The sequence below is a fragment of the Cygnus olor genome, chromosome 2 (assembly GCF_009769625.2).
Source record: "Cygnus olor isolate bCygOlo1 chromosome 2, bCygOlo1.pri.v2, whole genome shotgun sequence".
Taxonomy (NCBI): Eukaryota; Metazoa; Chordata; class Aves; order Anseriformes; family Anatidae; genus Cygnus; species Cygnus olor.
In genome coordinates this window covers 61,783,562-61,801,057 of record NC_049170.1, presented here as the reverse complement: position 1 = coordinate 61,801,057, position 17,496 = coordinate 61,783,562, and the positions used below count along the sequence as shown (strand labels likewise).

Here is a 17,496-nt window from a genome sequence, read left to right as displayed (position 1 = left end):
CTGCAGTCTACTATGGTCTCTGCTGTTACGTCTTGTGCTGGTGAAAAGCAAATTGGACAAAGCTGTCATAACACATTTTTATCTATGACTTCTGGATTCCTTCAGTCAGGGTTCTGCAATATTTTGACAAGCCAATATGAAACTGCTGAAAAAACTTCATTTTTCAAATCCAGGTGCTTAGTGTCTGATCGTGTGCTTAGTGAACCACAGGGAGTCCTTCCACACATTTTAATAGGTCCATGAACAGACTCTTTGTTGTGTCTATTTGCAAAACAACCACATGATTAGCTATCGGTTGCATAGCTAAATGATATTTATTTTTATTCACTAATAATCATATGCTTATAAACTTAGAAGTTGTTCCAAAGTCCAGCAAGCTCAGAGGGTGCAGGACCATGGGGTGGTGATGCAGGTGTTTTCAGTGAAGTGTGGGCTAGGTACTTTGAGGTTACATGCCAAAAGATCACATTGAATTGTTAACCTGCCTATCAAGTAGATACATGCATAGGACAAAACAGATCATAGAAACAAAAGTACTGTCAGAAAATACGTTAATATTTTAGCAAGTCACAGAAAGAATTTACTTGAAGGGAAAAAAAATGCTTCTGTAGAGCTGACCAGAAGATAACTGGAAAATACTTTTTTTCATAAATCATTTTATTAAAATGGAAACATTTCAAACCTGATGAAGTTTGACAGATTGCTTTTTTGTCCATCTTCTTGCTAATTCCAGAAGGACTGGCAGAAGATGGCCCAAGTCACAAGCATGACCTTTCAACTGGAAAAGGACGTTTCTCAACAATTCCATTGCACAAGAAAACTTATGAAAGCTTTGACTCCAATGCAAAACATGAAAAGTTCGTAAAACCTTGCAAATCTCTGCAAATGCACCTGTTGCCCCTTTGGCTTTCAACAACTTTTGCGTCCAATTTGACTTCTCCAAAACAATTTGCAGCAGTACAGACAGGAACCCCAACCAGTCTCTAGGGAAAGAAGGTAAATTTGAATCTAATAAGCAATCTAGGACACCTAAGGGTGCTCTAAAACCTATACATAAAAGAAAGCTGCATATTACAACCACGCAAACACATGAGCAAAAGCATTCCAACGAGTGAGTAATGCGGTTTCGAATGACAGATGAAGGATAACCTCATGTCACATAAATATATGGAAGACAGACTTCCTCCTGGAACCTTCTCAGGAATAGCAATATTTATTACAGCATATTCTACCCAAGGGAGCTCACAGCCCTTATCCTTACAACTTGATTTACATAACATGTGCACAGCTCACGCTGGAACATTGCAGCTACCTGACATGCCGCAACATCATCTTTCTTCTACTGCTGTTTGTTTTCAGTACAACTGCACCACTCATTGCGGCACACAGGCTGTCAGTGTATTTACACAGTCATACAGGATTTCCTTCCTAGCTGCATCTCACAGGGAAGCCACCACCCATTCTGCTCTGGTCTTTTAGCTGGTTTGTTTATTATAGCTGAAAGAAAGCCTGTTTTTTCAAACACCCTTACCGTCACTCAGATGTATTTTCTGTGGTTTTCACTTGGCTCCCCTTGAAGCCTAATCAGATTTTGGTCACTGCTGTTGCCTTTGTAGACAGTTACCTGAACACCAGTCTCAGGCATTGGACCAGGACCAGATTTGTGTTCCTGTGAACGCTGTTCTCTCAGCACATTTAGGTTCTTTCCTAAAAGACCAGAGTGCTTTCCGCCCATATAGAGTACCATAGGAACAGATTAGGCTTCTCTAGCCTTGAAAATCTGCTAATCTTCCACAAAATACATGCTTCAGTTTCCCCCCGCACATCTTGAGGAAACAGATGCAGTTCAGCCTCTAAACAAGTAGCTAAGGAGAGGCTCAATAAAAATGTGGTATTTGCTACAGAAACCTAATGAAAAAGACATTTGCTCAGCTGAGAATACGAAGTGGGGCATTCAAGTCAAGCATGATACGTTATAAATGCATTTGTAATATCAAACAATATATTTGAAAATAATAGCTAACAGAGCACTCTTTAATTGCATTTTGCTTTTCAGTAATGGATTACTGGCAAGGAAAATCGGTTTTCTACTGCTGTCCCAAAAGGCTGTTACCATAAAAATATAACTTATTGCAAAATATCCTATTCCTATTTCTCTTAAGGTTTCAGATTGTCTTGATAGATTTACCTACATGCAATACATAAATGCTATATTTTCTTTACACTAAAATACTTTTAAATCCCTTCCTTTTTAAATCCCCTCCACCCCTCATCCTCCGCACTAAGATGGGGCAGCACTGCATGGACAGGGCCAGATTTTGGTATCTGCTATTACAGCTGCAAGATTTAACACTGGAGTTTCGTTGATGGGGAGGTGACGAGGTGGTCTCTCTACTCTGTGGTGCTGAAACCTCATGTTTATTCTTCAAGAAGAATGGATTTGAAAAGTTACGACTGGAAAGACAAAACACTTTTCTTCTGATCCTTCAGTTTCTCCCAATACTGCCTTCACCAAATCCCCAGCACATCCCATGGCTCTTTTTTCCCTACCCTTAAGTTGCATCTGTAGTTTTAGGCAAACAACACTCACAGTCCTGAGAATAAATGCAGGCCCAGCACTAAAAAGACCATTTGTGGTAACACTAGCATGCACCACTGTGGCTGTTTCACATGCTACCTCATTATATCTGCACTAGAAAGTTTAATCCCTGCAGTTTTTGTCAGGTCCAGCATTTGATATCACCATCCCCTCTTGTGATGTTGCATGTTCTTGCTGGCAGAGGCAGCATCAGTGAGAGGCAAGGAGACCCACAGGCAGGTTTCAGCCATGACACTGGAAGACAACTGTCTTAGGCAGCTGTTTCCACCTTTGTGAAGGGATGCTCTTTGTTGACGCAGCATTGCTCAAGTTGCAGAGAGGATTTTACCTTGACATGAATCAGAGAACTGCAGCAAACTTGGTTGGAAGTTATCTCTAGAGACCATAGCATCCATCCTCCTCCTCAACACAGAACAATTGCCAACCACAGTCAGCTGGGACCTCGAACCTCATCCTGCTGAGTCCTGAAACCCAGAACAGCAGAGCCCATGATCTCTGCCCTCCTTCCAGTGCAGCACAAACTGCCCACACAAGACAGTTTTTCCTGGTCTCCAGCCTGAAGCTGCCGAGACACAGTCTGTGACTGTTGTCCCTCGTGCCATCTGCCACAAGCAGGAAGAGTTTGGCTCCATCATCTCACAATCCTTACAACAAGTTGGGGTGGGCTTACATGCAAACACATGCTCATGAAAGTAGACAAGCCTTAAAGAGGGCCATCTCTTAACTGAAATCAAGCCTTAAAGAAATACCTCTGTTAACTGAGAATGTGTATTTTTCTATTCAGAATAAATGCATTCTAGCTTGTCTTTATTCCAGTACAACATGTTACCCTGGTCTTTAGCCCATGTCTCCAAGGACACCTTTCACTATAACAAAAGTGTTTGAAAGAAAAAAAAAAAAAGAGCATGGGAATCACTACCACATCCCATTCTCACCCTCTGAAATCTTCACTAAAGCTTTCTGATAGGGTTAGAAATCTTTGAGGTTTTTATCATTATCCACTTCCAAGGCCTTACCCCTTCTCCTCCCCACTACCAACATCACAGTGAAGGACTTCAGCTCGCCCAGCAGCACAGTTTCCACTTGCAGCAGCACCAACAGGAAATAACAAGGCAAACATAACTTTATCTGGTCAGAATGGCAGTTTTCAATTTACAAACACAGATTTGCTTGGTTTGAGCACTTTGGATAAGTGGCCGTATATTAGATTGTTATGTGGATGTGCTGGTTTGTCTATTTGTTATGTATCAAAGTGCAGTGGCCCCCATTTGTGGAGGTACTAGTAAGTTTTGGGGAGAGAAGGAGGATCCCAAGAAATGCCAAATTAGAGCAGGATCATTTTCCTGTCAGTCATTTGGTACACTGGTTTGGCATATTCAAATGCAGGTGTGATCTCAACTAACTGGGTAAGTCTAGTGATTCAAATGCATCTCAGGTGAACTCTATATCAGAGTAGCTTGTGTGGTTCCTGAACTCGTGAGCGTGACCTCAGCAAGCAATTCTCATGATGATAATGTAATCTGAGCTAACTTCCTACACACACAAGTGCTCTGACCAGCACACATGTGAAAGCCTTTTATAGTGATGGACAATACTATACCTCACAATATATCACTTTCTGCATAGACTTTGGCTCTAACATGCTACAAATTAATGAAAAAATGTGTAAGAACAGCCAGAATAAATCAGTCCATCCAGCAGAGAGCCCTACCTCTAACTATGTCTAAAGCAGAGGCCTATGGAAGAACAAGGCAAGCATGTAGTGTTATTTTTCTGATAGATTTCTGCAGTTTCCAGCGTTCAAATTTGGCATCTCTGCTATTTCAGTTCTCAGCGTTTACATCATCCCCAGCAGTAAACTCCACTGATTAACCATATGCTGCTTGAAAATATACCTCCTCATTTCTTTTCATTACTCTGAATAGCTTAGTATGATTAGCAAACTTTATCACCTTGCTGTTTATTTTTAGCAGATTTCCCTGATTGTTTATGAGTATGATGAGTACCACTGGCCCCAGCACATGCACACCAGAAAAACAGACTAGTTACTGCTTTTGTTGACTACTTTTTAATTAGGTAGTAATGCTCAGGCACCATTCCTCTTAGGTCCGGACAACTTACTTTCTTCGTGAACTTTTAGTGAGAAATTCTAATAAAAGCTTTGAAAGCCCAGGTAGATGACCTCAACCAGATCACCCTACCCATATGTCCAGCAACACCTTCAAAGAGCTGCTGCGTATCTGAGACACTGTATTTACTGCTGCCTTCCCATAAACACCCTGTTTATTTCAATCTATTGTGTCTGTGTTTCTTAAGTGCATTGCTTCTATTAATAAGTCCACCAATTTTAGTAAGATGCGATTATTTAGACAAAGACATTGCCATAATCTTCCTAACAATGAGGTCACCCATTTAGTTCCTAGGTGCATATAGTAATAAAAGATTTACATTCTATGCTCTTCCTACAAAGCAAATGCTTTTTACACAGAATTATCATAAGCAGACAGTATGTGAAAACAGGCTCACAGGGTTCTTTAGCATGAGATATATGGGGCTGGAAATACGAGCATGTTCTTCAAGGTGGGCATTTTTCTATAATCAGAATCCATAGCATGCTTTTGTATTTTTACAGACCAAGAAGTGTTTTCTTCAGAGATGTTTGCTGTGTTACGATTCTTACTAGCTGAAGTCTACAATACCCTTTACCTAAAGAAAACCTGTTCTGTGTGGACTTGACAGATTTGATGACATCCTGTTTATTTCAAACAGGACTTCAGAATGTCACTGAACAAAAAAGACTTGAGAGTACTTGTTCAACATTTTGTTACATGACTGTGGAAACTCTATTTGAATATCCTCAGCTTTTTTGACAGGTGTGGTTTTTAAATTGTCATGATAGCATAAATAACAGTCATAAAAGTAAACAGTTTAATACTGTAATCACAAATACAGCTCTTACTGCTATGATTACCACACACTGACAAGTTTTTAGAAGCTGCTTTTTTATTGATTATTCCCCAAGTGCACGATAAACCCCCTTACTTGCTTCCCCAGTCCACACAGACAAGTCTCCAGCTCTACTCTCAGTATGTTCTTCTCACCACTAAAATCTAGTGAAAGGTCAAAAATCCAGACTAATCACAGTCAAAGTGTGGACTCTGCAACCTGAGACCTAACTCTGCTCCCAGCCAATCCCCCAAAACATTCCTGTGGACTTCAGTCGTGTCTGGAGAAGTCCAGTCCGTAACTACTCAGATTTGACTCTTGTTCAGTTTTGTCTCCAACTATGGCTACAGCATGCTGTAGACTTACATAAAATGTGTGTATATCTCCTATTCATTTTTCTTTTTTTTTTTTTTTCAATTTTCAAAAGCAGCAAATTCTCTTCCCCTCTTTCCTGACCTGAAAGCAAAGCATTTCACAGAGAGCATCTGCAAACAGCAAAATCTCTGGCACACAATTAAATAACTCACATCAGCACTTCCATTTCTAAAAATGTGCTAAAATGCTGAAAAAAAGGAAACAGAAGTGATGCATGAAGTTCACCTTTAGCCTGATTTATCCAGAAATTGAATAACTGCATCCTGACAAAACAATAGGTGCTTTCCTAGGATCACCAGTCTCAAAGGACAGAACCTGAACTTCACCTCTGGCCTATTTGACAAGGTTTATTACCCCAGAAGAAAGTGAAATCAGACACCCCGAGTTACTAACAAAAAGACAAAGGAGTGCAGCATTTCAAGAGTTAGCAAAGTATACAATTTCAGAAATTAAAGGCTGGGGTGGGGTAGGATCACAACCATAGAAGACACATTTTTCTAAAACCTTGTATGACATTTTTTTGGAACAAAAATGCTTTTCTGTGTGCAGTTTACACCTACACCTCTGTGTACATCTTGAGACCTTACCGCACTAGACACGTCATCATTATCAATGTCCTAGTCTGGATATAAGATGACTATTTGCATTTTGATTTTTGAATACATCTTACATAAAATGAATGGTGTACTAGCATATAAGAATGAAAAAAGAAAAAACTTCAACTACTCACCTAGATAGCAGTAATTTACCCTGAAGTTTCAAATCAGCAGCACAGTCATCAGACTGACAGTTCCTCTCAAAAACAGTCTGTGAAAAGCAAAGAAAAGAACTGTTATAGCATAAAACGTATAAGATTAAAGCTCCCCCAAAGAGGCAACATGTTTGGATGAAATAAAAAAATCACCAAAATTTGTGATACACAATATGTAGTGTGAATGCTAAGGAAACTCAAGGGAAGCCAAATCTCATCTTTATCAAAAAAGTCTTTATTCTCTTCTAACTGAACAAGAAGGTTCAACAAAAACAGACTCTCAGAGATTTTCCTCAATCCATTCCCACTTCTCATCTTACAAGAATTACTTCTCTCACACAATATTTCTGGCACCTCTTTCCAACACATGTACAAGAAAATGAAACAGAAAACATAAACTATCAATGAAACTATTTTCAGCCCTGAAAATTGGAAGAAAGGAAATCATGCAAACATTCAGTGGTCTACATTAAAGATAAGGATTTTTTAAAAAAAAAAAACTTTGTGAACAGTGGCAAACTTCTCTGCTATCTTGCGAGCAACAGAAAATTACAGACTCTTATCTACCCAGTGATATCCTAGGATAACAGAACCACTGTCAGTCTTGTGATAAAGACTATCATTTATGATCTTTAACAGATTGATAAAAACAGGAATTGTGAAAGAACACCAGGCATTAGCACACTAAGCAGCAAAAAGAATGGCATGTTGACAGACAGGGAATACGTACAAAGTCTCCATTAGCCTACGTGAATCTCTGTGGCAATTTGTCGTAGTTAAATGAGGCAGCCAACAGAGAGCAAAAGGAAAGGATAGGAACACATTCCTGGTGTCCAAGAAACTCAGAAGCTGTCGGGATCATGGTTATTTTCCCCTGCTGTTAAGAACAGAAACTAATACCTTTCTGAACAGTTGAGCAGACCTTTTCCTGCCCTTTGTCTGTGTTTTTAGAGCTCTCCAAAGAGGAGTGCACCTTTATGATATCAATTAGTGTTGGAATAGCAGTACAACCTACAGCATAGTTTGATAGCGAAGTTGCAAATAGGAAAAAGAAAAATGGGAGGCGGCAAGTACATTTGGGGTGATTTACTTTGTGCTTTCATTTTACTATCCTACCTTTTGCTTTTTCATGATCACAGATGTAGAAATAGGTGAGTGTTTAAACACAAGGTCTGAGACTACTTTTCCTCCTTAATAAAGGCTCCCACACCAAAGGACAAGAATCATGATAGCTCTTGGACAGGAACTGGCACAAGGAATCCCTCTCAAAACATGGTACTTTTCAGAGGTACAGTTTCAAAAGTTCTCAGCACTAATCCTCAACCAGCATAGTACCTATATATAGGAAAGACTGTTTGACCTTCAGAGGAGAAAGAAAAATAAACTGCAAAAACAGTCTTGCCTGACAGTTTCCCTATTTGCATTACAGAAATCTTGGCAAAGTGAACAGAGTGACCAAAGATATGACCTGCACTTTTAAAAGAATCAAGTACTGTAAATACATTTAAGTAACTACCTAACAATCTTGGAATTTTGTTACTAAATCCATAGATGTGGTTCTTCACAAGGAATGAAGAAATACCTCATTTTCTAAAACTACTAAGCACGTATCTCTTCCAACACACCATGCAGTGGACAGCAAGCTACTCTTAAAAAGATCAGGAATATTTTATGTGATAAAACTCAAGTTCCTACATAGCACTACCACAGGAGAAATAAATAAGGATGATGAGTCCCCAGATCTGTAAATGTGTAGGAGCAAACTCCTTACTTTTGTGGCTAATTTTGAACCCACTCAGGTTTGAGGGGGCAGGGAGAAGATTTCCAGTCCAGACAGCTGCTAGGACCCATCCAGGCAGCCACTACTGGTTCAATCTGTTGTAGGCTAAAGATATCTCTGGATTATTTTGCTGTTCTCCAGTATTTCCCTTGTTTGAATAGATTTTGCCATGCTTCTATTCTACCTCCTGTTTTTGTGTGCCTGCTACAGCCTCAATCCAGTAACTTCTCACTTCTGCTTCCTCCACTTTCTTCTCTGCTGTCTTGTGCCTTCCCTTGCCCAGCCTGTTGCATCTTCTGCCTTTCCAGTTGACTAATTCCTGCCTTTTCAAATCCCTCCTAAAGAATTAAAAGTGGTAAACACACTGTAAGTCATCATAACATTTGTGAGCACTACTTATACATTCTGTTACTGTGCCCTTAATTGGTTTACTTGGACTGTGATTTCTTCAGGCCAGAAACCGTACCTAATTCAGCACTTCATGTTGTTCGAGCAAGCATCTATTGTTGGGATATGCATAAGCACTACCAGAATATAATCAGTAATTTTAGTTCTAAGCAATCTTTAAAGTGGCTTTGCCTTTAAAATAACAGTTTTTGGGATTTACAGAGTTATTTATATATTGAAAGTGTTGAACAAGGTAACCAACCTTCACACCGTTAGGCTGTACATAATATTCAGGATGGGAAAGAGGGAAGTAGGAGGAAATAAATTTCTTGTGCATAGGAAACACTTCACAATTTTTGCAGTTGCTGCTGCTCAAGGTGAGAAGAAATTCTGAACAGTGGTTTTACAGAAGTTCAAATTCTTACTGGATTCTTACTGGATTCCACTTCAATTGTACCAACTACCTCACAGTTTTGAACATGTTCATCAGAGACGGTCAGGAAGCTTCTTTACATAAGAAATACATTCAAGAGAATTTTTAAGCTTGTGGGAAGGGGTGAACAAAAATTGTCCTGAATGAGAAACACAGCTGCATCTCTTAAGGTCACCACACTTCTGTCTGGCATTGCCAAGAGCGAAAAAGGTATTTGTGTGCTCAGCAGCACAGACTGAATAACGTCAATGTTTCTAGGACACATCTTCACTGTAAAGCACAGAGCTAATGCTGTGTGTGTGTGCACAGTGAGTCTGCTAGCCTTCCTGCAATCCCCAGATCTACAGCACATCAGAGTACAAATCCAGTGATTTCAGGGTCCACGATTCCTCCCTGTGTTCCCCCCTGCTGCGCGGGACCCAGCAGCTACACAAAACTGCTCCATAGCGGTTCCCACCAGGTCACCAAATATGCAGGACAAACGTGGTTTTCTGATATTCTGCCTGGCAACTTTTTTGGGTAGAAAAAAAGATGCTTCTTGGGAGGTCAAGGAATGTGGCAGATACATCCTGAAAGATTAGCAGAGGCGGATGTTGCCCAAGTCCTCCAGAAAGTAAGCCAAAAAGCTTACGTTAAGACATACTTGTTATACAGCAAATAAAGACATCTGTATCTGATAAGTGTACTGTGAGAAGAGACCTAGAGCCAGCTGACAGGGAAGATGTGTCTACACAGGCCCTCAGGGCTTTGTAGCAAGTACCTTTCTGTCCAGCTTACCTCTTGAATAGAGGTAAAGGATTAAATTCCACATTTTACATAAATATACGATCCTTTGCCTTATGAAGTAATAGGATAAATCCATAGTCCTGCAACCTAAAGCATCCTTAAGCACAAAACTGCTGGTTAGTGTGGTTAAAGGTATACCCATTTTTCTTGTTGCTGATCTTGGACTGCCAAGAAACGATACCAAGAGGAAACCAAGCAAGAAGGAGCCTGACTTGAGCCTAATGGCCAGTGCTTTCTGCTCAGAGGAAGGCAATCCAGGGTTTCAAACCTGATTCGCTAAATTGCTTCAGTTTCTTTAAATGGCTATCTAAAATTAAACATCTATGTTTCTGTGAGTAGGGAAGAGAACAGGAAACAGAGAAAAGTGAAAAAACCTGTGTTTATGGCACTCCTGCCCACAGAAAGTACTGGAAATCATCCAATAAACAAAGAAAAAAGTATTTCAAGACATTCAACCCCCCAGAATTCAGAGAAACAGTAGAAATTTCAGGTCTTAGCCAAAATGTGCAATCAAGACTTTGAGAGGTTGCCAATATTGTGTTCTGTAAGAGTTGTGCCCATCTTCTCTGAGATAAAGGAAAGCGACAGCTGAAGGTCAGCACTTGAAGAGAAGGGGGAGAACTGGGATTTTCAAAAGAACACTGAAAACACATTGCTTTATGGTTTGGATAAGAGATTTCACTCTAGATCAGGTCTTTAACTACTTCTTCATACATCAGTCCACAAAAAGTTCAAACTGTCTCTCTTACAAACTGGCAGAACTGGCCTTCGGAAACTCGAGGATCCATCCATTTAAATTCACAAACTGTGCCACATACTTCAACAGAACACAGATTATGCACGGTAATCTGGATTAAGAATACAGCATTCCAGTATCTACACTGATTTCCTGTAAATTGTCACCATACCCTATAGTATGTGCAGGGATTCCTTAGAAACTACATCACGGTAGTAACACAAAAGCACTGCTAAGAATAAGAGGGCTTGCCAGTCTGCTTTTTGCTTTTTTTTTTTTTTTTTTAAAAAAAACTTTTCAGATCCTGATGCTATGCCTATTAGCATGTTACATGGTGAAGTTCAGTTCCTAGCTCTATATTTAAGGACCCAGATATGTGATCTGATTTTCAAAAGTACTGAGCAGTAAGCAAATCTCACTGCCTTATCCAGGAACTATTTCCTATTTTATAGCTTTACAAATTAGTCACATGTATATTAATAAGCTTAACCAGATATAGGAGCCTGGTTTTAGACCTACATTTTGTCTTTAAGTTTTCCAGCTGCCTGAAAAATAAAGCTATTACCTGCAGATCTATTGACCACAGATAAACAGTTACTGGCTCCCCCCAGACATCCAATACTTCACTATACTACTCATGGAAGCGATCCATTCAAATATCCTGCTAAGCCAAGTGCAAAAAAGCAGAGTCACATTCCTGCTAGAAATGCAATTAATACTCTGAAAAGCTCTCCAGGATTTCATCAGATGTGCTGACTAAACTAAGAACATATGATTTCCACAACACCTCCAACAACTGGCAGAGCAAACACAGGACAAAGGCAGGAATACCAGGGGAGCTGAGCTGTAAGAGTTGAGAAGAATCTGAGCCAAAATCTGAACCATGAAACCAAAGAGCAGCCACCTTGGTACCACATGGTACAGGGGACTCAGGTTAGCCAGAAAGCTCCCTCAGCTCCACGTAGACTTCATCAGAGCATGCTTTCCCACTCAAAAAACAGGTACTCACAGTGCATTAGTATAAGAAAACAGGAACTGAATGGTAGTAATTATTTTATTACACTAATAAGGGTTCACGACACATGGAACTTCTCCAGCTGGGGAAGGCTACAAGGAAATTCATCCACTCTGAAGAGCGGAAGACGCTGGGCCTAAGGCTCATGACTACTGCATTGACACTTGTCAAGCCATCTAAGGCCAAATGCATTAATTTCTCCCCTATTTCAGCTCTATCCTGCTATTTATACTTTTCAGAATGTGTTGAAAATTGGGCTGGAGCACCAAGATAAAAAGGGGAGAAAACACTCAAGTGTTTTTCGAGAGGAACAGGAACTCCCAAATGAAATCAGCCATTTAGAAAAGATCAGGCATGAAACCTGTTAGCAATTGAATGCAAACATAAATTAATAAGCATATGTATTAGTTATTCCTCACAGCAGTAAGTGGATTTAACAATGCAATCGTTTGGCCTCGTATTCTCCTGGGGTGAAGAATTACAATTGGTGGCAATAGAAATACACCCCCCAAAGCCTTTCAGAGCTTTATTAGATTTCTAGTCTGACTCACTCATTTTTCAGGCTGAGGCATTTTTTTTTTCTTTTTGAAATCATTAACAGTTTAATCATCCAAGAAGTGTTCTCATTATACAAGATTTCAGACCTTATAAATCCATAGAACAAAGATGAGAAAGACATACCGGGTTAATTGTTCCATCTCCCAATACCATTATAGGATGGATTTCTGTAGCACATTTCTCAATATATTTTCCTGTCTCGTCTTAAATGGTCTTCCATTTATTTTGGATGACTACAGAATAATTCAATTATTTCATCTCAGGAGCGTTTTTAATGATATTTGAGAACATTTTCTACCCTAAACATCTTTATTTCTACCATCCAAACTGAAACTGTGTAAGATGAATTTTTCACCTAGGATGCTTCCATACTTAAACATTTTAACATAGGAGTCAAAACCATTGCTGCTCATCATACAATAGTGTGATTTGAAATATAAGAGCATAATAACAATGATAAATAAATATATTTATATGTGGCAACTGTTTTGACGGCTAGAAACACAAAGCTTAAGAATAATCAGATAAGCAATTTATGTCTACCTGTAGCTCCTTTAGACCCACAAGGATGTGTGAAAGTCCTCTCCTAAAAATTCACCTGCACTTCAGTGGTTTTGTTTTTATGACTGCTACACTGAACTGACAAGGATTTTGTGGCACTGAGGTACTCTGAACTGAACAAGCTAATACTATCGTATTATCTGCTCTCCAGATGTTAGGTATTCCAATTAAATTCTACTGACCCTTCATGTAACTGCTGAAACAATATCAAGAGAGCTAATGAAGCCTGTCATCTGTCTGTGTGGCTTTTAAAATATATTAGGATTTTCTTTAACAGCTCAACACGTAAGTAGAAACTGTCCCCTCTTACACTTACAATTCTCCATCCACAGAGTAGCTTGGAAATGAAGTTCATGCTGTTACATGGAACTGCAGAAATTACCCAACAGGAATTCAAGTTAGGGTTCAGCTTGCAAATGTTCATGTGATCATCTCTCACTTTCCTACCTATTTATTTGAAGAACATATAAACTAAATTGGATAACTCATGTCCTACCACCTCAGACAAGATCACCTTGCAGTCTGACTCTCCCTGGCACACATACACAGCGTACACATGCAGGTGCACATATCTGTACACACACACGTGCATGTCATATTGGCTGTTGTTCTTCAGGAAGCCCACGAGATCTAAACCATGTCTCATGCATTCCCAGCTCTGATGTTTTGCCTCTGCCTCTAAGCAGGAATATAAACAAGTTGGACAATTACTGGCCAAGCCTTTCATTGCTTAAGAACAAGCATATAGAAATATGCATACCAGAGGCCCTGATTTCCACTAATTCTTAGTTCAGCAAGTTTGCTAATTACAAACATTTCAGAGGTACAATACATCTGGACACCTGCTGTTCTCACTCAGCGCTGAATCTCTTCCAGACTTGTAAATCCTTCCTCATTATTGCCATTCAACAAAAAAAAAAAAAGAAAAAAAAGCAGACAAATGCAATACTCAGCCTAATCCAGTGTATGCTCAGGGTGGGTCCTTTCCAGATTTCCTGGCATGAACAGCACCCGGTCCCTGCCAGTTCAGGACTGACTCTGACCAAACTTGTCTAGAGCAAAAGACTGACACTACCAAAAGGATGGCAGAGGGAGGAGTGGAAAGCATAATTTTCAGCAATCCCACCCTGCCTGATGGAGAAAGAACAGCGATAAAGTAGGAAGGGTGGCACATGGCAGATCTCTGCAAGAATAAAGGCAGAAGGGAATGTGGGAGCTTGCCCTGCCCAGGGAGGAAAGGGAGCTTAGTGGCAAGAAGTTTCACCTGGAACACAGTCAGCAATTTGGCTGACTCCTGCAGTCTCCCAGAAATCTCCTATATGCCTGGGTATAAAATATTTGATTGCCACCCTTCCCACAGATCCAGCTCCAGACAAGTACATGAAGCTTCTGAGGCTTCAGCTGTACCAGTAACTTAAACTGCCCTGGCCTCCAGGACAGGGAAAGACCCTTGGAGCATCCTAGCAGCTGACCCATGCCTGGGAATGGTTTGCAGTAGCTGGCACAGGTTGAAACGATGGCAAGAGCCACTCCAGCAGCCTATCAGGATAGAGATGTCACTCCAACACCTAGAAATGCACCAGGCACAGTTCAGTTTGCTGGTGGAGACCTCACCTGACTCAAGCAGGCATGTTGGCATCTCTGCTTTGAAGAAGGTGCCACTGGCAAACCTGGATCACGCTGTGTGGATGAACACTACATTTCAGCCTGTGTAGATCTGTCACTGCCTTGTGCTCAGTATGAGATATTGATTGGGGGGATGTTTTAAAAAACAGAGTGCCATTATTAATGCAGCAAGCCAAAATTACTACAGGTGTTCATAATTCAGCTTCATAAAAAATACTCCTATGCTTTCTCATACCTGTCGAGTAAGCTAATTTATGTCCAAATACTTTTCAAACACGCATTTCCAAAAATAGTGCTTTGATTTAAAAACGTGAAGCCTGTCCCAGAGACGTGCAGCCTCAGACACCCAGAGATGCAGCACTGTACCCAGACTCTCACTGGAAGTCTGACATAGCTGGGAACAGAACGTCCTAAACATTTTATGTCTCTTATAACTTATAAGCAGTTTTATGACAGACCATTCCCAAAATCCTGAAGACGCTGACACAATTAAATCTACTGAGAATATTTTCCTATAACAAAATGGTGTCTCCATCCACATAACAGCAGGTGATTTTATTACAGTATTCAAAACAGACAAATTCTAGCATACCACATTTTAAACTCTAAGATACATTACTGGATACTACTAGAACAAATCCCCACTGTATTTGGCAGGAGATCTTTGTCCTTCCTGGTTGACATGTATTTATACAGTGGGTATACAAAAATAAATGTTATAGTACAAACCACTTAGAATGAACGAAGCCAAACCATGTTCTAAATACACATTAATTTCCCTGAAGTAAGAAAATTTATTAATTTTTTCCAGTGGACGGAGGTAGCAACTGGATTTGGAAGGCAATGAGGAAGTTAATGGAAAGTCATCCTCAGGGTGGGAAGTTTTAAAGTTCATAATACACACTCAAAAAGTAAAATCTTTGTTTCTCCACCCAACCTTGATCCATCAGAGATTTTCTGTTTGAACAAAACTGAGCTGGCTAGCCACTGACAACTTGGAAGGCTGTAATCTTCTCCACATAACCAGTCTCCACCCAACAATTGTACAAAAGTTGCCAAGGCATCTATCAATAGACATGCACACATAGCCCGTAAGAATTTGCTTTTGCTACCACAAATGATTACACCAAGCTATAGCAACCATAGTTTCTGGTAAGCATATACAAGAACCCTAGAAAATGACTAAGTTAGTGAGAAATCAACTGTTGCTGTATCCTGGGCCAGTTTAGTTACATTACATTATTTTGAACTAGGAGAGCCTCTTTGCTTAGAAAAAAAAAGCCAATGCATGAAGTCCCACAATAGCATCATGCTCATTAGGAAATTTCTGTGAAGATCCTTTTCCTCAAATTACTCAGAAGTTTAAATTATTTGTCATATTCTGATTGCCTTAAGGCCAGATCATTTAGGAAAAGGAGGCTCCCCTCCCTGAACAGTCATAGGTATGTTTGTTTTTAAATACAAGCATCTTTTTGCACTGCCTTACAGTACAAGTTGCATTATTTTAAAATAAACATGATCAATAAGTTAAATAAGTTAAGGCATTCTGAATGAAAACCACATCAATGCACTCCTTTACTACTCTAGCTCTGTTTTGGTCTAATCAATTAGTACAAGACAGTTTTCTCACATACAAAGTAATGATTTAAAGAACTGATTTAAAGAATGAATACCCAACATAATCCTCTTCAGTGGTTATGCCACCAGTAAGGGATACACCTTCCCACTGGTGGGTGCCTATGAACTGTTTCCAAGCTGACTCCTTAATGCATTGGTGCAAAGCACCATGAAGAACTTTGTATGCTCAGTATAACCTTTAATTCTTACATCAAGAGGTTACTTGATACTTTTTCCTACCTGCTTGTTTGTGAACCATAGTGCTGTAATTCTCCTTGAGGGAAGTCATGCACACGTGCAGGGAACATCTGGGTCATGAAAAACAAACTAAAATCCACTGAAAGCAATCATTTCAGCTTTGACATCACTTTAGCTTAAATAAAATCATATCTAAGTGACTATGAAGCCTGCATGTTTGCAAGATGTGTGGCTTTTCAAGTGGGTCTAACAGACCTGACGCAGGATATTGACAGATGGAAGTCTCCCCCTCTCCTGCCCAGTTACAGCTCCCTCCCATTTCATCAGCTTTCATTATTTCCATCATCTTCTGCCACCTTCATTCACAGAAGTTAGCCACCTGAGCTTATCAGCAAAGCATCAACCTGTAACAACAGGTACCTTGAAGCAACAGATGCAACATTTCCAGCTTCAAAATGCCACTTCTCACTGGACCAACAGGATCTAGGACTTCTGAAATCACACACCACTAGCTACATTTAAAGACTTCAGTACTAGCATTAATACCATACTTGTCCATCTGCCTCTACCCTTTCGAAATCTTGCTGTTTTCACAAGCTAAATGTGGTACCTGTGCTTCTCCTGCTAAGCACTTATCTCAACGTTATCTGGAGCTGATATTCAGAGGGAGTTGGATCTTCTGAAAACAGAACCTACTAGATCTTTTCTCAGTTGGATTTCCAAAACATAAGGTCTCTCCAGAATCGTTATATTCTTTGAAAATGCAAGTCCTTTGTTACATAAACTTTGTTTCCTACTATTCCTCTTGGCCTTTAAAAACAATTCTGCTTGCAAGATGACAAGAATCCTAAGAGAGAACACTAAGCCCCAATTTTTCCATGAAATCGGTCTTTGAGGATCCTGTCACAGTGCCTCGAGGCTACTCAGCCAGGGCTTTGTCACCATGACTGCTACGCTGAATGCGAAGCTCTGCCTACTTCCTTAGCTGAAAGCACACTTGCAGGCACACCCCATGTCAAAAATCCTTTTCTTACTAAGCTAAGTGAACATCTGGAAAGCAAATGGAAAGGGATTGTTAAACTGGCTCCCTCTCATCCAAATTACACAAGAAAACAAGTCAGGGAAATT

At 39.9% G+C, this 17,496-nt stretch overlaps 1 protein-coding gene across 1 annotated transcript in view; it reads right to left on the bottom strand.

Moving 5' to 3' along the window:
• ITGA9 (integrin subunit alpha 9) overlaps positions 1-17,496 on the bottom strand; it is a 216,746-nt gene that overhangs the window by 88,100 nt on the left and 111,150 nt on the right. The window contains 1 exon segment of the mRNA XM_040547302.1: positions 6,651-6,727. Within this exon segment, the coding sequence (XP_040403236.1) occupies positions 6,651-6,727 (77 nt within the window).